The 25,685-nt window shown below is 33.9% G+C and overlaps 1 protein-coding gene across 1 annotated transcript in view; it reads right to left on the reverse strand.

The window, feature by feature from the left end:
- Nucleotides 1–10,129: 10,129 nt before the first annotated feature.
- The window catches only part of LOC129000960 (cell division control protein 45 homolog), a 50,560-nt gene continuing 35,004 nt past the window's right edge, over nt 10,130–25,685 (reverse strand). Inside the window, exons 13-15 of the mRNA XM_054428058.1 lie at nt 17,520–17,613; nt 16,195–16,271; nt 10,130–10,432 (exon numbers count right to left, since the gene is read on the reverse strand). Coding sequence (XP_054284033.1) covers nt 10,368–10,432; nt 16,195–16,271; nt 17,520–17,613 — 236 coding nt within the window. The 3' untranslated portion in view covers nt 10,130–10,367. The remainder of the gene's footprint in view (nt 10,433–16,194; nt 16,272–17,519; nt 17,614–25,685) is intronic.

Below are 25,685 nucleotides of genomic sequence, written 5' to 3' on the forward strand. Positions count from 1 at the left end.
AGGTCAATATCGCACCCCTAATCAAAATGGCAGCCATTTGAATTATTTAAGATGAGCAAGCAAGATAAAGTCAGTTTATCAGTTTGGCTTCGTCAAAGGTGATTCTACTGTCAATGCTATTTTTTCGATCATCGACAGGGTTGTAAATGCATTGGACAGGGGTGAAGCCGGTGGGGCACACGGGAGGGACTAAGGCTAACATAATCTTGTAGTGTCAGCGTTCGCAGTGGCGTTCGCCGCTAGAACCACTAAGATGAAAAATTATAAATTATTTTTTTTTTTAGTTATAAAATTAACTTTTTAATTATAAAATATTTTTTAAATTATAAAATATTTTTTATAAAAATATTTTTTTTATTATAAAATTAATTTTTAATTTTTAAAATTAAACTGTCATAACATGACCTAACCAACCAGACTTGCTGATAATATAAAAACTTTAAAAGATAAAAATCTAATTGATGATTACTTCTAATTTTTAATTATCTATATATTAATTTGAAACTGTTTTTCTTTGTCATAGCTAAATTGAGAGAACGGCTGGGCGTAGAAACTCGGTAGAGGTGTCTAAAGAAAGGTCTTGGTCTGTAGATGAGCCATCAAAAGAGAAACGTGGTAAATTCCCTTGGGGCTCTGCCCCAGTGGCCTTTGAATTCCGATCCCATGTTATTCTTATGGAGGAAAAACTGGGTTTTTGTCCCAGCTAATTTGAGAGAACGGCTGGGCGTAGAAACTTGGGGGTCTCTAAAGAAAGGTCTTGGTCTATAGATGAGCCATCAAAAGAGGAACGAGGTAAATTCCCTTGGGGCTCTGCCCCAGAAGCCTTTAAAGTTGCCTCTTCAAATTTGTTTACTATATGCTCTACACTACTTTTTAAAGAAACAGCTGTTAATATTTAAATTGTGAATTATTGATTGTTTTCAAAATGAAGTACAGTATTTGTAATGGGTTAAAGTCATATAACACAACCAAGTAGAAGAAAGAAATCATGTTTTTTTCATTTATAATCGTTATTATGGACAACCTAATGCGGCTATGAGAGGGAAAAATTTGTAGAAACACTAAAAAACAAGATCAGCTTTTTGAGAAAAGATAAGATATTTACAAAAGATTTTGAGTATGTTTTATCTATGATTATATCTAACTGTTGTGTAGATCGTGAGTATTTCCATAATCTTCGTGAGTCACCTGTAATGCTTCGCAATTGCTCGAATTCTAGCAACAGATACACTAGTCAATCAATCAATCAATCAATCAAGAAATTTATTTACACAATAATTGCCAATACATAGGATACAAAAGTGCAAAAACCACAAATGGTTTGTCTGCACTAAAAATATTGTTTCTTATTTACCATACAGTTTTGTCAGTTTGAATCAGTAGCATGCAGTTTTATGAGTTCTTAATTGTCTCTTAAGTAATTAATAACAAAAAAATAGACAACAAAGACACAAATATCTGTAAAAATTCAACAGTAACAATAACAAATAAACTATTGGAATAAATAACAATAATATATTACTTTAACTTCAACTAAAAATGTAAATAAATTAAATGCATAATTGTAATAAATTAAAATTGTAACAAATCATTCCAAACAAGTTCCTTTAAATAATGTTTAAACATGCTATAACTATTTGCAAAAACCCTATATATGATTTGTGAGGTTATTAAAACATTTGGGAACAAAAACTGCAAGTGTTCTACTTCCATACTTATTCCTGTGCTTTGGTACAAAATAATAATTCCTTCTAACATCATATGGGTGATTATTGACTATTTTCAAGCTGTCATCAAATAAATGATCAGTGGATATCAAAAAAATATATAACTTACTAACAGGTAGCAGTCTAACAAAATGAAAAATCTTTATAATTGGTAACTGCTTAATGTGCACTGGAACAATACATTTGAGCGCTTGCTCTTGCAGATGCTCAATTTTCCTCAGAGAAGTCTTTGAAGCATTGCCCCATGCTCTCACACCATATCTTAATATTGATTCACACAATGACTGGTAAATCACCAATAGCACATTAAATGGCAGGACACTTTTTAAATAAAAATTTTTCCTACAGTCACCCGACAAAGTTGGCTTCCTTGTACTGTTTATAGTACAGAAAGCTGCTAATTGCTGCATATTTATACTTTGCCGTACGGTTTATACTTTGCCGTACGGTTTATACTTTGCCGCACATCAGGATTCCAACGAAACAACACAAAACAGCGTGGTTCTATTATGCACGTAATCCGTGTACGCTTGGAAATAGGTTGGCAACACTTAAAGATAATAATACTATGAGCAGCTGATTGACTATTATAACTACGATTTAACCTGTCATTTCGTGTTTATAGTTTAGGTATTTCTGAACTTTCTGGACTTTTCATTTAAACGTTTTTAAACCATTCCTACGATCTTAATAAACAAGAAAATACCTTTAACGCATTTTTTTATGCGCGGAAACCACTTCAAATTACAAAAACATACGGAACTATATTCTCAAAACGCGGAGCACATTTCTTGCCGAGGAAAAATAGCGGAGTGATACAGACCGCGGGTACTACTTTCTCTAGGGCACCATTTGTGTTGCCAGCTGAACCTAAAAACGTGTTGTATAGTGTTTGAAAGACTAATTATTTATATGCTTTATAGTGACTGTAGGAAAAATATAATGTGTAACACGAGTGAAAAAGGCCTTTGCTGCACTCGAGATCATTCCGCACTCGCCTGCGGCTCGTGCGTAAACATTGCTCTCGTGTGCAGCAAAGTGCCACTTTCACCACTAGTTACACAAATAACTATTGCAAACACATGATCTGATTTTTTTACAAACATAATTAACATGTATATCCCATTTAAAATTGTGGTCAACATGAACCCCTAAATATTTAAAATCATGCACATTCTCTAAACTCTTACATTGACAACTTTTTGGGATAAGTGAGTAAGTATGATTATGTAAACAATCAAAATTATGGTAAGTAATGCTTACATTAGAACATTTAAATGCAGGTGAATGCACATGCATGACCTTGGACTTTTTGTCATTTATTACCAATCCATAATCATGACACCATTCTAAAAGGTTGTTAACAGCATTCTGCATATTTTTTTCTGCCTCTATTATATTTTTGTTTGATACGACAATTGCAGTGTCATCAGCGTACATAAAAACCGTGGCTTCTTTTATATATTTTGGGAGTGTATTTGCATATATTATATATAAGATTGGGCCCAAAATACTTCCTTGAGGTACCCCAGAAAAAAGTTCTGCCTCTTCACTAAATGTACTATGCACTTTTACAAAAATTTTTCTGTTTTTCAGATAGTCTCTAAACCATTCTAAAAACCTGCCAGAAATTCCTATGTCCTTGAGTGCTGTCAATATTTTATCAAACTGCAGTGTATCAAAAGCTTTAGTAAAGTCTATAAAAGTTACTATTACTTGATTGCCCTGACCTAATTCTTTGTTAATATTGTTAGAAAAATCTTTTAGCAATAACTCTGTACTTTTGTTTTTCTGGAAACCATACTGACTTTTATTTATAACATCATTTTCTGCTAAGTATTTATTTAAATGGTGTGCAATGTACCTTTCCATTATTTTATCTATTGAAGAAAGAATAGATATTGGGCGATAGTTCTGGTATGAATTGTGGCAACCTGATTTATAAACAGGTCTTATAATAGCAGTTTTTAGCAGAGTCGGCATTCTGCCTTCATCAAGTGATGCATTTATTATATTAACCAGCACTTCAGCGGCTTCTAAATTACACTTTTTTAAATCACATACTCTTATTCCATCTATACCGGGGCTATTTTTCTTTAATTTTACAATAATATCTTCAATATCTTTTCTATTGGCTTTGGGGATGTACAAACTCTTAATATCTCCTAATTTAACCTCATCACTGTCCAATCCCATTAGTTTCATATCACAATTATGAACTATGCTATTTATTTCTAATGTAAAAGTATCAGCAAACTGATCACATATTTGTTTTAATGTTCCGACTTTACCAACCATATATTTATTTATTAATTCATCTACATTTTGTTTTTTATTCCTATACCCATCACTTGATTTATTTCCTCCCATGTCCTCTTTATATTGTTTTTATTTTCCTCAAAAATATCCCTATAGTATACTATACTAGTAAAATTAATTTTAAAATTTAGTATTATAAAATTAAACTCTCATAACCTAACCTAACCAACCAAACTTGCTGATACTATAAAAAAGATGTAAGATAAAAATCGAATAAAGGTTCAATACTTAAAAAAAGTTCTGTTCATAAATAAAATTATAAATGCATCAAATTCTAACAAAAGATGTACAGTTAAGAAGTATTCGCATTCGAAGCAAAAATTGTGGACTTAAAGTTAATATCCCCAACTGGTTTCGAACCCGGGACCTCCTGAACACCAATCCGAAACGCTACCACGGCCACGCGAAACGCGGTGCCACGAACACCGCTGAAACCACATCGTCTCATTACGGTAATCGTGTTGCCTCAAGAAAAGGCATTAGCCACTAGAGATATGACGTCACTACACCTTTAGCTTTAGTCCCTCCCGTGTGCCCATTCCGGGGTGAAGCTGCCTCTAGAGTCTTCTTCGATTTGCGAAAGGCCTTTAACTTTAACATGGTTTCGCGCGATCTTTTGCTTGAAAAACTTGACATCATTGGAATACGAGGTGTGGCTAATCAGTGGCTGTCTTCTTGTCTTAGGGGACGGACACAAGCCGTCCAATTGCCATTTGTTGACAAAAACATGCTAAGAAAGTGTTATTCAGACGTTTTGCTGGTCAAAGCGGGGGTGCCTCAGGGTTCAATATTGGGGCCTATTTTATTCATCTTATACATAAATGACATCAGAAATAGTGTATCAGATGCCCATTTGTGGTTGTTTGCCGATGACACGTCAATTGTTCTTATGATGAAACCACCCACGGTTCCATGGAAGTATCTACTTTTCTTGAGTCTAACAACGTTGTCCAATGGTTTCTTGACAATGGTCTTGTCATAAATAATGGCAAGACCACTTTGGTCGACTTCAGCATATCGTCAAGACATCGCACATAATTGTTTATTATGTATTTTATTTCAAAATTGTGACGCAAGCCATGCATGTATATATGTTAACTGGCAATAAAGGAATATTTGATTTGATTTTATTTTATTTGAGTCTGGATCCTGGATCGTAAACGTGATAACTTTAGTAATCTTTGTCCGATTTTGATTAAATTTGGTTTAAAGGTGTAAGGCGAGATGAACTTGAATGAGTTTGCGAACCAGCATGATCGGACCATGGGAACGGGATTTTACAGGGAGTTTTATTGGGTAAAAAAATGGTTTCTCTCATTTTTGACCCTCAAAACACATTTCCCAATTTCTCTCTAGAACTTCTTAAAGAGCTTAAAAATACAAATAATTTAGTGTTATCAAAGTGTATATATTGGTAACGGAGAAAATTCAAAAATTGTAAATTTAAAATTCCCACGTACCGGTACTTACTTTCCGTGTCCGGAAAACAGACTTCGCTTTTCCAAAAATTAGCTACCGATATGGCTTTGTCATTCGCTTGTAAAAGATCATCTAATGTGCAAGACTGGTCTAGGCGTGGACAGACCAGCAGATGGCCAGGATCCTGAACAGCACACACACAAGATGTTTTCTTCGTCTGGTAAGAGAAGATTCCCACGTTATTCTTGTAGTTTGCTTGTTTGTGGATTTTTATTTATTTTTTACTAATCTTCATATTTTACAAAAAAAACACACTTTACTGCCCTCCCAGAATCAGCAAACCTAGGTACTTGTTCAACTTAATATTATATTTAAATTGATTAATTTGAAAATCAAATCAGGTAAATGGAACTTCGCTTGGTCCGCAGGTTTCTGGCTTGCTGCGGCGGGGGTATTTTTTTTTTTTTTTACTTAAAATCCAATTTCCTGAACTATATATGAGAATGGCTTGATGATTGTCTTATATGTTCTGAGTTTGGTGACGTGGGAAATTATTTTTGATCATATGTGTCAAGCTGAACATTTTTTTGTGCTAAGTTTAATATATTTTGACTATAAATTTATTATTATCACTGGTGAGAATGACTCCCAAATATTGGAAATTAGTGACTTTTTGAAATTTAAATTCTTCAATCTCAATGGTTTCGGATTTGGTCCCTTAGTAGATCATAATTAATTTTGCTCTCTTTCGCATGTTACAAACTTATACAAATTTTTGTCACATTTGTAGGTTCTTCAATACTATGTGTATAATTAACTAATACTATGTCATCTGCAAATGCTAGAATGTTTATTTTTGTTCCTATCCTAATCCCTACCTCTGTCTTTCTGACTTCTTGTAGAGCTATTTCTACAGCTAAATTGGACAGTAATGGAGTGGAGATATTCCGTCCCCTGCCTCACCCCCTTTTTGACCTTAAAGTCTCTCCATTTACTTCAACTTAGTATTTCGAGCCTTAAACACTAAAACACTCAATTTGGCAAAATTGATCAGGGTTTCGGTATCCCCATAACTGCTCCATGTTTATGGAGTTTAACGCCCTCACTCAGCGGGACTCAGTCTTTCGTAGAGCCAGGAGAACTAGAGACGTGGGGCTAATCGCCCAATACGTCATCAGCTCAGAAACCAAGTTAAGCAACAATCACGCAACTCTCGCCTTCATTACTTCCATAGGCTGTTTTCATATAGAAAACAGGCTTCTTCTGTGCTATGGCGTACCTAATTTAAAGAAGTTTGGTCTTGGAAAGGAAGAGAAGTCTAACATTGTACCTGTCCCGTTATATGCTATGAATGATTATTTTTTATCAGCATCTACCAATTCAAATTGTACAACTATCCAGAACCATTTAAATGAATTAAATCTACAATGCAGTTCAATCAATGTCCTCACCGAATTTTATTTTCAACCCATTTTGCAATCTGATGTTTTGAAAGCTATTAGGCGAATTACGTCTGATGTCACTAGTTCTGACAATACTCCAATTTCTCTAATTAAACGGGTTTTGTTTGCTCTCCTCCCTAGTCCCTAGAGTAACTTTCATTTTAAATTCTTCTCTAAGAACAGGTATTCTCTCAGAAAATTGGTCTGCTTTAGTCCGTCCTTTGAATAAGATCTCATCCCCTAAACTTACTCAAGATTATAGACCAATTAGTAGTGTATTCTTCCAGCTTTCTCTAAGGCACTCGAAAGAGTAGTCCATTCTCAAATATCTTATTTCCTCTCTGAAAACAGTATTTTAAACAAATTTCAATCAGGTTTCTGCCAATCTTCTAGCACTGAAAGTCAATGTACAATACTAACATTATTTGATTTTAGAAAGGCTTTCGATACAGTGAATCATGAAATTCTTCTAACAAAAATCAAAATAATAGGATTTTCTAATAGTTTATCCTCCTGGATGATATCATATCTTCATGGCCGAAAGCAGTCTGTGTGTCATGACAAAACTATGTCTGACTGGAGGCAGGTACCTTGTGGTGTTCCCTAGGGACATACTAGGGACATACATAGGGATATACTTGGCCCTTTACTTTTTTACTATCTACATAAACGACATCAGTTCAGTCTTTCAACACGCCAAGTTTCATTCTTACGCTGATGACTTAAAAATGTACGCTAATTTTAAAGTCAGTGTGGCGAATGAAACAGTTACATAGATGAATGACGACATCAGCAGAACTGTGGAGTAGGCAGCAAAGAATGGACTTCAACTAAACTCTGACAAAACAAAACCAATCATCATTGGCCACGCGCGACAACTCAACAGACGACCAAAACATTTTACACAACATTAAACATTACTGTGAACGGTAATGCAGGGCCGATTTACCGAATAGGCAAGGTAGGCACGTGCCTAGGGCGCGAGGCAATTGGCTTTTTTGGGGGGCGCCGAAAAATTGGAAAATAAAAAAATGGTGGCTGTATTTGCATGTGATCACGGTAAACTGGCAATCATCTCTCGCGGTCGTTTGGAGATCATCATTGTCTTTCGCAAATGAGGCAAAATTCTTATCTTTACCGTGGTTGAGTAGACATTATCATCGTCTTACGTGATTGCGGTAAAATTCTGATCATCCCTCGCAACTGTGTAGAGTAGACATCATTATTGTAACTCCCGCGATCCTGTAGACATTGTAGTAGTAGTCTTCCTCAGTCGTGAAGACATTACTATCGTATCTCGCTGACGGGAAGACATCGTAATCGTCTCCCGTGGTCGTGAAGACATCGTAATCGTCTCCCGTGGTCGTGAAGACATCGTAATCGTCTCCCGCTGTCGTGAAGACATCCTAATCGTCTCCAGCCGTGGTGAAGACATCGTAATCGTCTCCCGCGGTCGTGAAGACATCATAATCGTCTCCCGCGGTCGTGAAGACATCGTAATCGTCTTCCGCGGATGTAAAGACATCGTAATCGTCTCCTGCGGTCGAGAAGACATCATAATCGTCTCCCGCAATTATGGCAAAATGTTAATAATATCCCGCAGTCATGTGGAGATCATTATCGTCTTCCATGATCGTGGTAAATTTCTGACTGTTTCCCACGGTTGTGTGGACATTATCATCGTCTCATGCGATCGCGGCAAAGTTCTGATCATCCCTCGCGGACTTGTGGAGACATAATATCTTCGCCCCCGGTCACGTAAACGTCACTGTTGTCATGTGTCATCGCTGTAAATTGACAATTCCAGGTAGAAATACAAAATTCACGCATAATTCCCGGTTCAAAAAATTCACGCTTAATTCCCAGATTTCCCGGTTGGTGGTCACCATGTTATATATATTGCAAAGGGGCGCTACTATTTTAGTTGTGCCTAGGGCGCTGACAAAGTCAAAAACGGGCCTGCGGTAATGTATTGTCGTACCGAGACAAAGTTGAAAATTGAATTTTAATTTTAATTTTATTGTTGTTTTGAATTTTAAAATTCCAAATTATCTTGCGAACAATTTTATATTTTTGAACGATAGAGGTGCAAGAAATACTCGCTTTGGCTCATCAACTCTCCAAATTCCTCACCACAAAACAACTGCTTTTAATAAATCTTTTACAGTAACAGCATGCCGCCTTGGGAATTACCTACCCAACTCCATCAGATGATTAAAATCCCATTCCAGACTGACAGCGGCGCTGAAAGCATACTTTCTTGATCGGATGACCGTGGCTTGGTGGGATGGCGTGCGTTAGGCCTACGTGTGGCAGAGAGTGACTGCGTATGTTTAGGGATTACGATTCTATTACTTTAGCTTATAGTTATATTTGGTTTTGAATTTAAAAACATGTTTGTTCAGAAAATCATTGTTTAGTTTATTTAGATTTACGAAGTTAACTGTAACAAAGGACCATGTGGTCCTATAATTAATTGTTCGCCTCAATAAATAATTATTTTCATTCATTCATACTAGTGAAAGACTTCTCCAAACTGTACATAAAAAGAACAGATTTTTACATGAGGACTTAATATCAATGTTGTAATAGTCTTGTATTTCTAAGACCATGGTATATAATAAACTTAGGCAAATTAACTTAATTCAATCTCTTATAGAATAAATTTATTTTATAAATTAGGAATATTTAAGTAGGTAGTAGTGAGTCAATCATTATTAAATTTCATACAGAGATGTGTTCACGCTACAGTATCAGCAGATAATCATCATTTGAAATAAAGCATGGAGTTTCGGTATCAAGAAGCCCAACAGTTTCATAAATTATTCATTAAATATTTTTCCTTATTTTAACAATTCTGAAGAAAACCGGTAAAATATCATTATATTTCCCCCCTTAGAACTTTGTATAACCTTAATGTGAAAAGTAACTTTAAACTAGAGGGAGATAGTATGAGGACATTACAGTGCTCACATAGGGTAACAAATTCAATCTTAAACACGATCTAACAAGCTTGAATTAAATTGTTATTATTCTTTTAAGTTAAAAACAACAAAAATGAATGTGTCAAAAATACACTTAGCTATGAGTTTAAATAACAATACACAAGTAATATAAACACATACTACCATTGCCAGGTTAAAAATAATTTAACATAATAAAAAGATGACGGTGGTAGGATTTACTTCATACAAATCACATCCTGGACAATAAAATTCTAAAAACGATCAAATCTCATATATTTGCTTACAGCTACTCGTCATCAATGAAACTTAAATTAAATAAAAACTATATTAAATTTATCGGTGGATGCAGTGATTTACAATCAAACTTCACTTATGCTAGATATAACTGTGAACCTTAACCGTTGTTATACATATAAAAAACATAAATTGCAACTAGGCGAAGACTACTTTATATACATTTTTTGTACACTTCTTTTACTTGTCCATTTGACCAATCAGCTAAGAAGAGCTGTGAGCGCATCAAAGAATTTCGCCCGATCTTCAACTTTCATTCTCATCACTGTAACAAAATATCATAAACATTTTTTTGTATACCAATACAAGTGAAAAAAAAAACAACAAAGAGTGTTAATTTAAAACATATTAATATCAACGAGTTTTCTCCATAAAGTAAAGTCTCCCATGAGCTTCCCTTGCAGTCAAGCGAGCGAGTTGAAATCCTAACTATAGGTCGGCCGCTTAGAAAGCGTCCTCCTCGTAGCATTGGTGCGAGAGAGAGATACCGAGCTGTGTGAGTGAGACAGACTATGGCTCTTCCCCCACTCCAAAACAATTCAAGTGAATTATACTTTTTCTAAGACTAATTCATACTATGTTTTACACTTAGTCTATCGTAACATATGCAACATTTTCAGGGATTTCAATTTTTTTGATTGTGACTTATTAAAGGTATTTAAATTCCACGTCAATGATTTCCCATTCAGTTTAAATATCGACGAGGCCGATTCTATTATCACGGCGGACTACCGGCACACTTCATCTGACCTTTGCACTGACTGACCTTGGCACTTTGTTTCGACTGTCCGCAGTCGAATTTACCAATCTCCACTCCACTCCACTCTTTACCCTTCAATCCACTCATCACTCTCAACTCTCTTCACTATCCAAATTACACACGAAACTTGCACACACACACTCTCTCTTTCTCTCTCTCTCCCCTGGCCACCACGAAAATCTATAAAGCGCTATCTTAACCAGCACTGTGTTCATGGAAATACATTTACTTATTTACTAATAATAACGACCTATTGTCTTTTTTAATTGCCATTCCAAAATTCAATCATTTTTCTTTCTTTCTATTTGACAGCAACTTAGCAGACACAAAGGTAGCACTGCCTATGTCTGCTAGGTCCTTTGTTTTATTGTTATATATTTTGGCTTTATTAAAACTCGTATGTATTCCTAGTGACAAAAGTCTCTGTCTAATATACAGCAATGCTTATCTCTGTGGTCTACTCATCTCTACTAATTTTGCTTATTTTCTATATTCAATGACAAAATCATAGACTAAATAAAATAACCTCATAGTTCTATAGAATATTTTCATATCCACAATAAATTGCCATAAGAGATCAGAAACCTCAAAATTCAACAACAATTTAAATAAAATCTGTCAAGCTGGTTTATAGGCTAAGTAAAGCTTTTTATTCTCTTTTCTCTTGATGATTTTTTTGCATATACATTTTTTATTTAATCTGTTATGAGCTTTGATTCAGTGATGCTTTGGTGAGTAGTTGTAGTTGATTTATTGTTAATTTTCAAAGTTTATATTCATTTGTTGCTGAATGTTATTTCTTTGTTATGTTTTATTCTGTTATATCTGTTAGTCTGACAAGTGCATTGTACTATTTTTTTTTTTTATATTGCATATTACTGTATTTCTTATGTTCTTTGACATTGTCTATAGCAATTTAATGTTGACAAATGACAATAAATGGATTCTGATTCTGATCCATCGTTATTTCAAACAAATTATATTGCACTAAAACAAACTGAACAACATTTTAAAGACTGCTCTAAAAAATAAAACAGAACATCTAGTATTTTACCATGTACATTAAAATAATCTGTCATCCTCTTGCAGAATAAATTATCGTATCAATGATTATATCATTACACATAGAATAAATAAGTCAACCCTACGTATAACATTTCATTTTTATCCAAATGCAGAATATGTGTCACAAACCCTAAATGTTTACAGCTGTTACGTTAAGCAAATGTAATTATACCAAAAGCTAGTACCAAAAAAATGATGGCTGCTAGACTTAAAAAAAAATTAAAACTTAATTTCTAAAGAACTGAAACCCTAAATTAAAATTATGGATTCGACATTTCCTAGTTCTCAAAATTTTATTTCTTTCAACACTAAAATTATGAAAATCCATCAAGTGGTTGATTCAGAATCGTGAAATAAAAAAACCTTGTCACGCGTTATTTATAAAACGGCCTATGTATAAAACATATATAAAACGGCCTGTCACTAAATAGGCCAGATAAATCAAGTGATAATTACGAAATAAAGTGTTAGTACAAAATCCAATATGGCGGACTCAGTGAACTTGCACTAAACTCAAAAGTAGTATTGTAAGTATAGTTGGATTATTCAAATAGACCTTCATCTAACAATTTGTTCTGCAAAGTACAGTCGGAAACCCTCCAATAGACCTACTAAGTACCGTCTGTACCCTCCAATAGACCTTCTTAGTACAGTCTGTATCCTCTGACAGACCTTCTAAGTACAGTCTGTGTTCTAGTAATAGACATCAAGCCTATAATGGACGAGAACACCATGTTGCTTCGGAGCGGCAAGACCATAAAGGTTATAAAGGACTTTAATCCTGAAGAACTGGGGGATGTACCTGAAAATATTCTGGATGTAACAGAATGTGACGCATAGCGACACGCTATTTTTTATAGTGTGTGTATTTCGCGAAGCCGGGCTGCATGGCCAACTCGTAGCCTGCCGCGATTGCATCAATGTCTCCCCCCAACTTCCCACCTACGTCGACCCCTCTCCTCCCTGGTTCTCTTGCTGAACGAACCTTCACACTGAAAAGACCCCGAAAAACTCCTGGCCTACTCTTTGATGTTATGGATAAGTGACTTTAGTTTAATATGTAAGAATTAAGTAGAATTAATGTTGGGCTAAGTCAGGAAACAAGCGGGGAGCCCTTCTGGCTCACCCGACCATTGAAATGTAGGAAATTACAACTTCTAAAACCTGAAAACTCAATCACATGTTCCCAGAATGTAACTTAATATTTATCTATCAAATTCATACCTATTTCACATTCAGTATTCAATTAAATATTATTCCATTCACTCAGCAATACTAGTAAAAAATTATCCATGTTCAGTTCATAGTTGGAAGGATAGGTCTACAGTTAAATAGTTAGTTGAATTAGTGTAAATCAAAGCTGGCTAGGCAAGTGTTCTGATCTGGGTAAAAGGTCTCCGTCCCTTTGGTCCCCAGCAATCTTCCTCATTAAATTGGTAGCAGATTCAGCATGCTTATACTAAGTTTGGCCCAGACACAGGTATTCGTACCCTATTAGCATTACCCTGTTTATTCCCTCCTGATTCCCCGAATTCCCACCGATATCCCACACCGTATCATACCACTAACCTGACCCCCCCCCCCCGTTACACTTCATCATTAAACCCTATAATCCATCATCACCCAATCCCCACCGGCTACAAGAAGAATATAGCCAATTAAAGTTTTAAAATAGTAAATTGAAAAACAACATTTCTATGATGGAAAGTGAGATAGATGAATCACTAAATGAACTAAAACGTAGAGTTTTAAGCCTAGAGGCTGAAAACGAAAACCGAACCACTCAGCTTGGTCCCTACTCTGTTTTCTACATGTTCAAACTGAAATATATGTGACCACTTTGGACATGTAGAAAACTCTCTCTTCCTTGGTTGAAAACAGCATAATGTTTTGTGTATATAGCGACTCTTTTCCATTAAGGTAAGCCTGCTATCCTAAAAAAAATCCTAAAAACCCAGGCCCTCGTGCTATATGTTACTCCCTTTATTAGAGTATACTTCGCCACAAAAAATCATAGAATAGCACTAATAACAATTAATTATGGTATTTGAATGTTATCTATTTTCCAACCTTTTTCTAGGATAATCTATCAGTCTTCTTATATTAGACCTACTTTATTAGAATTAGAATATGCATTAGAAAATGTTTGATCAAATATAATTTATTTTACTTCTTTAATAATTAATTTAAAATTGTGCTTAAAACTAAATAACAATAATAAGTTTGTACCGATTTGTCGTATAATACAACGAATTAATGTAGCAGACGCAAAAAATAGTCAGCTGATCAGCAAATAGAAAGACCATAGGTACCCACAATGCAACCACACGAGTGGAAGGGGCAGGGGCCTAGCCACGGAGACACAGTCGTGGGAGTTCATTCCTTGCCTTCCTTGTGACTAGTCGGAAAAAAGTTCGTATCGTGTAAATTAAATTCATTTCGCGGTGTTGGTCGGGTAAATCTTTCATTTTCTTCAAATCATTTAGCCTGTATCCCGAAGGGATATAATTGCAACGCGAGTGGAAAATAAAATCAGTTTTTGCGAAACAAGTGTAAAAGTTTGCTTTAAACCGACCAGCACGAACCGCCATTGAAAATTTCACGTTCGTCTTTCGAAACCAAATCGATCGCGTTTTTCGGAAAACCGTCTAGTTACAGTTCCCCATCCCCATCCCTGTATTTATGTCTGTGTTTTTGTAAACGTCCGAAATTTGTAAGTAATTTGTGTTATTTATTGTTAAATATTAGAATTCAGTGATTCGCACATGTGTTAAATTTTCTTGTTTTAGATTGTCATTTCCTGTAATAGTAGCACATGTTCTCAGGTTCTAGCTTTCATCAGTATTTTTAATATCCATTTCTCATGAATCAATCTGCATTGTTTAGTATACGGTGATTCTCAAATCGTATAGGATTAATGAGATTTTATAGGGTTTTGTAGTTATATTGTATGTAAATTGTAAATTATCACACTTTCACAAATTCACTACAGTCTTTGTTCAATTTTGCTGAGATATTCAATCAAAGGTTATTTAAGAGTGCCACAGTCATCATTTTATTTGGGGGAAATTAAATAGTATTAAAAGTGGGAGCAGGTAGCTGGTTCGACTAGATACGGAGGTGTTAATGGAGGTTGTGAGAGTTTGTGAATAGATGAACCGCCAAATTACCTTCTTAGCTATAAAATAATAAGTAACATCCTAGTACATACTACTGCGATTAAACAGAACCTTGTTTAATCAGTTGGACTACGAGACCCGACCTTAGTTTTTTTTTTTTAATTCGTTGGCCAACGAACAGGATTTGCTTGGTACTGGTCATCTCAAAATATTTTTTTAAATATCACGCCTCTGTTGACATATTCGAGATCAGTGTGTAACCGCACCAAAACTTCCCTTTTAATAGGTCCACTCATCATCTTGAAACGTAAAGCTTAAATTGATTGTTGCACTCTAATTCATAATTCACTATCACTTAACCTTGTAGACCAAAGACAATCACTAATATTTTGATAAGTAGTTGTCACAACAAAAAACGAAGTGTATTATTTCATAATAATATTGTTGAATAAATCAAATCGTTACTCACTTTTTTAGTTCTCAATAACCTTGGCAATTCGTCATAAGCAAAAATAGTTATTCAATAGAAGTTTGGTATAACAAAATAATAAGGGTAGAATCCAGCAAACCATAGGCCACTACAAAAGATTCACCTTTTAAGTGCAACACTAAACACTAGTGTGGTAGTGAGCAGATTAAATTCAGTGTAGTTTAAGGTTATTTATTAAGCTTCATATTGAAGGTATTTCAGTCTGGAAGAACCTCAAACAGTACCAGGAACGTCCCATAAGGACTTCTGGGGATAATTTTATTTTACAGGGCCCACTCAAAATATTTTTAACACCAAGCTTCCACTGCCACAAGCTCTGTCTTATATTATTACTTTCCAAGTTCTTCCAACCCAGGGGCAACCAAGATTTGTAAAGAATTCACTTTTGAGAGCATTGCAAGGAGTAAATATATTTAAATACAATATTTAAATATATGAGTCAAAACTTTTAATTTTTCTTTACAAGTTATAGAATCATTTATGTAAAAAGAAAAACGTTTTTCTTTGTGTGGCTTTTTAAAATAATAAGCAAGCATGAAGGTATTGATGCAACATATATGTTTTCCCCACTACATATATTTAATTGAACTTACCAGAACTATCAAAGTATTCCAATTCAACTTGCGAGTTTGTTTTCTCTGCAGCTTGCTCAAACGCCTTTCCAAAAAAACTGCAAAAATATGTATGATTTAAAATTAAAAAAAATTGAAGTAAGGATAAACGTTAAACAATGTTACTACAATTTAACTAAATCTTCCATTACTGTATTTGTGAATTTCTAATAGAAAAGTATTTTGTTATATTGATCCTTCTGGTTGTGTAAACATTAAATGAAATGGGTCTTTACACTTGATGTGCCCTGTAACCTTTGTGATAATAATTATTATTACACTAGTGATGTAGAAACAGTAGTTTTTCTAGAAAATGTATACAGCAGTGTTGGTGAAAATATTTAATTAAGTAAATAAATAAATATTTAATTTAATTATTTAATTACATTGCATAAATAAGTTCTTGAATTACATTTTACAAGTTAGTGCTACTTTAAGGTTAAAATAGCTTATTCCCTATATGGGAAATTGGCTAGTAAAATATGCCCTCTAGCCATTATATAATAATATTTTTGTGCTCTAACTTTTTACCACTTAATAGATGGTTTAAGGTCTGGTGTATTTATATCGAGCAGTGTCAGTTGATGTTATTTTAAATCATCAATAAACCAGTAAAACGATGAAAGTAACAGTTTTGTTAAAAACTTTTAATGTTAGTATTCAGAATTTGTTACAAAACATAGCTCATTAAATAATGCTAATTTGTACGGATATCTCAACATTCAACATTAAAAGTATTTCACCCTCACAACTTTCTTTACAAAGCTATTGCGGTGAATTTAAAATAGGTTCAAAAGCTTCAGTTGAAATTCACCATCAAAAGATCCTTTACTCTGAAGGTACGAATGGTTAATTTATTATTACTCTGAAAAGGGACAGGAAGACTTCAACATCCATAATTTTGCAGCAACATTTAAACCATCAGATTGTGACTTTATTTAACAAAAATGTTAAACTTAATATACGAGGGTCGTTTTTTAAGTAAGGGCCGTTTGTGCGTATATAGTTTTCTAGTCTGTATCTACGCCGCAACGAGGCTCCTCAAAAAACGTATCACTTACCTTATCTTGCATGCGAAGATTCAATCATTAAACAAATCATTGTAAAACATAGCAAAGCGTACACGTCAGCTAAAGAGCTGCAAATGGCGACATTCTGTTCACCAATGATGGTAGTAAGCATCAAGTTGCCTTGTTGCAGCGTACACACAACTATGGAGCTATATGCAAAAACGCCCCTCGCATTTAGTTGATCATTAAAGGAATATCAAATTTTTGTTTTTTGCAAGTAAATTGTTCTACACTTACTTGCGAGGTACAGCTTCAGCTACAGGTGGGACACCTAGGACTATACAATGTCCCGGGGATCCATGTAGCGGTGCAGACACTATCAGCGGCAAACCTAAAAACCAATCCAGATAATTGTCGGTGTCAAGATTACATTGTACAGGTAAAACTAAAAACCCATCACAGGCTGAATATCACTAGTAACTGATACAAAATTTATGACATGATCCATTACATAAAAAAAAAAAAAACAATAAAAATTAGTTGTTATTTTTCATTACACACTAATTGAAACTCTGTAGTGTTTTATTGCACGTTTTGTATGGTTGCCAAAAGAAAAACAGTGTTAAGAATGATTAGTTTGGAGTAGTGTGTATTCTTAATAATGTCATCATGACTATATAATTTGTGATCGTGGCACTATTGTGATCATTTCTTGCTATTGCAGAAAGATTTTAATCATCTGCAATCATTAGCTCCTGTGATTGTAAATCATAATATTTATATCCTGCGATGGTGCAGACAAATCATCTTTGGCCCATTAGTCAAGGTTTACATAATAAGGCTTCATAAGATGAGCTTTCTTAGCTTATAGCCAACGTTAAGTACTATTGTTGCCTGTTAGTAATTTGAGAAATCTCACTGTTTTTTTTTTTTTTTTTCTTTATTGTCACATCAACGTTTTAAATCATAGCACAGCTAAAAAACAGATGACATTGTCAAGATTATTACTAACTTAACCTAATGTACAACAATGTCTTATGCATAAAAATGTTTGTAAACAAGTTGGCAAAATTTGTTAAACGATGACAGAAAAAAAAATAGTTTCTATGTCATACAAAATAGAGTCATATTGATTGGTTAGTTTCATTGAGGTAATCATTAACACTGTAATACGTTTTGCTAATCAGAAAATCAGCAAGGCTGCTTTTAAAAGATTTGTTATTAATTACATTTTTTAGAGTTGAGGGTAGTTTATTAAAAAGTTTTTTTCCCATGTATTTAGGTGTTTTTTCTACAAGCTTCAGTCGGTGTCTCGGATATTGGAAATTATTTTTAAATCTAGTGTTATATATGTGGTCAAAGTTTTCGCTAATGTAGTCATCAAAATTTGAATGCACCGCTAACAATGTTTTGTAAATAATCAAATTTGGAATAGTCATAATATTCAATTCTTTAAAAACTGTTTTGCACGAAGATTTCCATGGTAAAAAAGTCATAATTCTTATAAACTTTTTTTGAATTTTAAAAACTTTTTCAATTTCAGAGGCGAACCCCCAAAATTCAATTCCATACTGTACTATTGAATAAAAGTAAGCATAATAGAGCATGACAGAAGTTTTCAGGTCTATAGAATTTCTTAAGCATAACATTTGAAAACAGGCTGAATTTAATTTTCCAATTACCGACTGAATGCACTTACTCCAGGTCAAGTGTTTATCAATATATAGCCCTAAAAATTTTACATTATCATCAGTTGGTTGAGATTGATCAGTGAGTGCCATTGATTGAGGTGTACAAAATCTTACAAATTTGGTTTTCTCTTCATTCATTTTCAATCCATTGATCTCAAACCACTTCCCCAATTCGGTTAGGCTTTCTTCAATTTTATGTTTTAATCCCTCATTGTTTTTTGTTTTAACTACTGCAGTAGTATCATCTGCATACAGAATTAGATTATTTGAAACATTTTTTGGAAGATCATTGATATATATAAGAAATAGAAGAGGCCCCAAAATCGAACCTTGAGGCACACCTATTTTAATTTTTTGCCATTCTGACTTTACTTTTAAATTATCTTTACAAATGACTGTTCTCTGATAGCGATTATTTAAGTAAGATTTCAACCATGACACTGAATTTCCAGAAAAGGGATAAGACTCTAGTTTTTTAATGAGGATATCATGATTGACACAGTCAAACGCCTTGGATAAGTCACAAAACACCCCCATTGTGCTATGCGACTCATCCAAGGCCCATGACACCTCCTCAACAAAGTCTGAGAGCGCTCTCATGGTGCTTCGACCCTTTCTAAACCCAAACGGTTTGTTAGACAAAATATTGTGGGTTTCCATAAAAGAAGATATTTGGTAAGAAGCACATTTTTCAAAAACTTTAGAGAATGTCGGTAAAAGTGAGACTGGACGATAATTGTCTGGATTTTGTCTCTCTCCATTTTTGAAAAGAGGTTTTAGTTCAGCATATTTTAAGTGTTCAGGAAAAGTACTATTGAGGAATGATTGATTTATAATTATAGAGAGTGGTTCTGCAATGAATTTAGAAGCATTTTTGACCAAATTTAGTGGTATTTCGTCCCACCCTGACGATTTCTTATTTTTGAAAGATTTAATAATTTTAATAACATCCTTCACGTCAATAAATTGAAAGTCAAATTTAGGGGTCTGTCTTTCATCCATTGCCTTTATTGTTAGTTGTACCGCCTCACTTTCAGAAGAGGACAATCCAATTTGGTTTGTTATGTTTATAAATTTGTTGTTAAAATATTCAGCAATTTCCTTTGCATTTGTAAGAGATTTATCAGCCACCTTTATATTGGGAAAAGTAGACTGATTCTTTCCCAAACCCAATTCAGCTTTGATAATAGCCCAAGCAGCCTTACTTTTATGTTCTGAGTCTTTTATAAAACTAGCGTTACATGATTTCTTAGATTTATTACACACTTGTCTAAAAATCTTTCTGTACTCTTTAACATAGTTAATGAAGTCAATATTATTTGACTCTTTAGCCAATCTGCTTAACTCTCTTTTTCTTACACTAGATATTTTAATACCTTTAGTAGGGGTGTGCGAAGCAGCAAAAAATTTTCGATTCGAAGCAACGATTCGATTCAAAAGATTTTCGATTCGATTCGATGCAACTCGATTCGAAGCAATACGGTATTTTTCTATTCATAATTGTCAATTGAGTGGATTAACAATAATTAAAATTTATCACATTTGTGTAATACAAATTTTTTTTGATGTGGTATTAGGCCTATTCATACTTACATATGAATTTTAGGTGAAAAAATATTTATTTTCAATCATATGTATTAGAATAACTGCTGGAAATACCAGTGAGCTGCTTTACTTGCCTATTTCATAATTTTTACTTGGAATTGGCTCAACTGCAAGAAAGAAGAAAATATTTTTTTTATCAAGACATTCATTCTCATTTTAATAACTGATTAAATAACTAAATAGGTACCGGTAGCTAATTTTTTTTTTTTTTTTTTTTTTTTTTTACAACAAATTTGAATGGAACTTAATATAAAAAGACCATTAAGAAATAAATTTACATATCACAAGTTTAGGGCCTGTGGACCGGCTTCAGGACTGCAAGCAAGAAGAAAATAAAAATAATATGTTTCCACCATGCAACATGTATCATTCATTCCCTGCCTCCTAACCTCCTTAGTATAATAACCTCACACTTACATTATTTGTTACATCATCATAAATAAAGAATTATTATTGGCATCAGTAGGCCTACAGCTTTACATAGGCATTATTTTTATAGGGCCTAAAATAGTAATAGGCTAGAAGCAACATGTCAAGTGGAGAACTCATTGAAGAAAAGATATTGTGTAAACTAATTTCCTATAAAACTCAAAAACAGTAAATAACATACAAACATTGTTTATGGTATAATTAATAAGGACTAAAAAATGCATATCATGTCATACAGTAGTATAGACCTACTGCAAGAGATTAAAATCCTAAAACAACTGATTTTGATAGCTAATGAATGAAAAGAATTAAAAATCCATAAAATGAAGCTAAACAATATCACAACTAATTAGGTACCCGAAAAGTAACTCTTAAATAATATATAGAAGATTAAAATAATATTAAATCAAGAGACAAGAAAGTTGAATGCTATCTTCTAGTGCCCTTGGCAACACAGGTCAATGTTTTTAAACTACCCTCAATGTTTTTGGAACAGCAGGGCCTTTTTCTCTTAAGGAAGGGTAGTAGTATGTCAACAAAAACAATGAATCAGTCTCACCAGCCAGGCCCGGGCAACGATGTGTGAATTCAAGGTCATAGACCCTCCCCCTCCCCTCTTACACCACCCGGTTGCTACCCAGTTGCTTCAATTGCTGACAAAATGCAAGTGATGAAACAAGGAAGTAGAGACAAAGAAATATATTTCTTTATTCAAAAACACAAAACTGTTAGAGATTATTTTCAAAGAAATTAATTCAATGTAATTTGTGAGTTGTAAATATTGTATTGGATCTTAGAAATATATTTTTTTAACCCTATTTAACCAAGATACAGATCTGTTCACTATATCAGATATTTCTTTTGTTTATAATATTATGTAAAATACTAAAATATATTTTTAATTATGTATTGAATGAACAATAAATGATTATACTAGTATGTCTGGATAAATAGTCTTTCTATTCTTTTGACTTTGTTTTCTTTGCACTGTTAGTGTTGCGTCACGGCTTTTGTCTTGTTACTCTTATCAGTAGACGACTAGACCTGGCTCTGGCTAGTGGCAGTGCGGCAATTGCTCTGTTGTGTCTTTATTCTTAAAGGTCGTGAGCCAACTTAATTTTTAATTCTCATTTGAACATTTTAATTCCTCTGTAATAGATATAATAATATAAGAGTGTTTCTTTGGAAATAAATTATTCTTTTTTTTTCTTTTGCCCCAACAAAAATTCGGGGACGGGGACGACAGACACCTAACAAAAATACCAAATGTATCAGTCTATAACATTGATCTTACTAGTTAAGTATTAAGTAACAATTTTTCAGACTTATTTTTAAAATGATTTTGGAGTAACCTACCTTGTTTTGGCTAGGTTCACAGTAGTAAAATATTTCACACACTGCTTACATCAAGACAAAAAACAAAACCTCTAATCATTTGCAATGTCAAAACAAAAAAATATAAAACAATTAAAGCTATATTTAATGCAAAGAATGTATTAAATAAGAACGCCTTCGTAAAGGAAACGCAACAGCAACGCGCTCCTGTATTGCGGGTATTGCATTGACTTTCTGCAGGCGTTTTTCGTATATGGATACTGACTCCCTCGTGAATCGAATCGTTTTTTGACCACCACTGAATCGAATCGCGATTCGATGCATCGAATCGAATCGAATCGAAATTTCGATGCATTTTCGATGCATCGCACACCCCTAACCTTTAGTGACCCAAGGTTTTTTTTTTGTTTATGTTTTGGTTACTATAAAACTTTAGAGGAAATGCTTCCTCAAATTTACTTTGGAATTTTTGAAAAAAATTTGAACAGTTGATTTCAAAACAGTTATTAACAGATACTTCCCACTTTGTAGCTTGTATACTATTTAAAAATATATCAATATTTTTCTTGGAAAAAATTCTTTTCTTACATTTTTTATTTCTATTTTCTTTGTATGGCTTATTAATTTCACTTGAAATATTTATAAATAAAGCCCTATGGTCCGAGAGGCCCAACTCCAAATTCATTGTAACTGGAGATTTATATTTCATTTCAGATGTTAAGATGTTATCAATACATGACTTAGATGAATTTGTAATTCTGGTAGGTTGGTAGAAATTACATTTAAATACATACTGTTTTAACAAAGAAATAAAGTCTGATTTTTGTCTAGTTTGGCTACAGTCTTGTAAAATGTCAACATTAAAATCTCCTGTAATATATATGTCCTTGGTTTTTGTGGCCTTTGTTAAAAGTTTTAATAAGCTCTCTAATTTATAAAGAAAAAATTTAAAGTTTGGAACGTGAGGTGTTCTGTAAACAGAAGCTACAATAATATTTAAATTTTCAATTTCAATACATGAAACTTCAAAGATTGATTCTTCATTAAAAACACACAAATCATGCCTTACACTATATTTCAAATTTGAGCTTAACAAGAACCCCCATGGGTCCCTTCTTCCCTGCAATAAAAATGAGCTAGAGTGTAGTTTGGAAAACTGTTTAAAATGCCAATATTATCATTGTTAAGCCAATGTTCGTTTAAACAGATAATTGATATGTTTGAATTTTCCAAAATTAATTCCAGTTCATTTCTTTTATTAATTATCCCTCCTTCAATATTTAAATGCATTAACCACACAAAATCTTTTTTACACATATCATTTTTACAAACAGGCCAGGGGTCGATTAGGTTATGCATGGAAGTATCTGTGTTAGAATTATGATAGCTATTACATATACATGACTCCTTAATTTCTATGGCTAAGTTAAATCTATTGTTGGACCTATTGTAATGTTTTTTTTTGTGGATATGTTACTGATGGAGTAGGAGAGCAGATGTCGGAAGGATGTAAACTTGTGCCAATGTCAGTGGATGTTGATTCTTCAAGATTGAGTTCTTGTGATGCTTGATGAAGCCTTGCGCTTGCATTATAATTATGCTCCGTGAACAATTCATCAAGACGCTTCAAAAGATCCATGTGTGAGAGTCCTCTTCTTAACACCCTGTTTGATTTTTCTTCTTTTAATAGAATGCAGATGGTCGCTTTTGTCGAGTTTTGAAATTGCATTATATTTTTGGCAAAATGCTCTGGCTGGATTTGATCCCTAATACACCCCATAGGTGAGCATATTAAGGTCTTCAGGTTCTTCGTTTTGAAATCCTTTGCAAGTTCTTCAAATGCCTTGTCATAATCAATTGGTGTTGGCTTCCCCCAGTAGGCTGGCTTAGTCACAAGACTGTAGACTGCGGCTCCATTCGATGGTGTTTGACAAGTTAAATTGTTGTCAACCAAGTCTGTCATTTGTGGTCTACCAAATTTGTGTCTAAACACCACTGCTACTCCAGCAGACATATGCTTGGGATCATTGAAATCCGCTGATATTGAATGGCCAAAAGCTAGGGTACTATCCTCTCTCAGTTGGTCAATGGCCTGACTCATATCTGCATCCATCACATTAATAGATTGTTTACATGCATTCATTGTAAAAATAGGCCTCACGGATTTCTTATCATTGTCATTTTGAATAAGTAGAGCTATTTTTTTCGCAATGTTTATTTTTCCTCTTTTATTGAAGTGCAGACCGTGATTGGTATAGTAATGACGGGGCAATACATGTAATGGTAGTAGTTTAAATTTCTCTTGATCAACGACAAGTTTCTCGATATCGGCATTGGCTTTACTAATTTTAAGGTCCAGGATAGGTTTGTCGTGACGCATAGGAATTGTAGCTAAAATGAGGTTTGTGTGATCGGTGTGACTGATCAGCTTATGGATATCATCTATGAGTCGTTTATTACTTGTAGCTTCAACATTGTTTGTACCCGCAATAACTAGGAGGTGGTCTTTTTTACTCAAACTTTTGCTCAAATCCTTGACTTCATGTATTACCTGGTCAAATTTTGCTCCAGATCTAACGAATGAGCAAACATTTAAAGAGCTCCTTTCTTCAATTAGAGAACTTAAATTTTTACCATGGCTGTCTGCCAATATTACAAGTTTTTTGCGCGATACAGAAGTTGTTTTTTCACTACTTACAGCGATACCTCTTGTGTTGGATTTCTGGTAACTATTGATTTTGCTATTCACGTTTAGTGTAGGTGAATTAGACTCAGAAGTTTTCTGTGATATATTTAAACTGTCCTGTGAGAGAACTTCATATCTGTTTTGACACACTGTTTTGTCTGGTTCTCCCCTCACATAAATGTTATGAAGAACAAGCCTTAGTTGAAAATGATGTCTGTGACGGATAAGTATTCAAATGTTTTGTCTATATAGTGTTTGGGTTTCTTGTGCCAGTTTGGACTCTTTCCCTTTCAGTTAAGCCTGCTACACTCACAACAATCCTGTGATATAGTGTTACCTAGACATTCAGGGCTGTTAATTAAGCAACAGTGCCCAAACTAGAGCTACAAATGACAAAACTTGACCATGGAATAAATTGTTTTTACTACTTCACATTACTGACTATTACTATTAAGAGTCGGCAGGACCGCCGGCCATCTTGGATTTTATGCCCGTAACGCTAATGTTAATGGTGGAAGCATATTACGGCATTGTTTATTATTAAAATAAAAAGTTGCAAAATATCTCATTTTAAAGCTATTGAAACCGCGGATGTGATTTGTTATCTACTTTTTAATTTTAATTGTTATTATTTTGTCAAACTATATAAATATAGATATCGACTTAAACTGTGATTTTTTTCAACCTTTAACACAAAAGTTTTAACAAATCTGAAAA

Source organism: Macrosteles quadrilineatus, unplaced genomic scaffold (assembly GCF_028750875.1).
Source record: "Macrosteles quadrilineatus isolate MER2022 unplaced genomic scaffold, UCM_ALF_1.0 Scaffold_8__2_contigs__length_117827958, whole genome shotgun sequence".
Lineage (NCBI taxonomy): Eukaryota > Metazoa > Arthropoda > Insecta > Hemiptera > Cicadellidae > Macrosteles > Macrosteles quadrilineatus.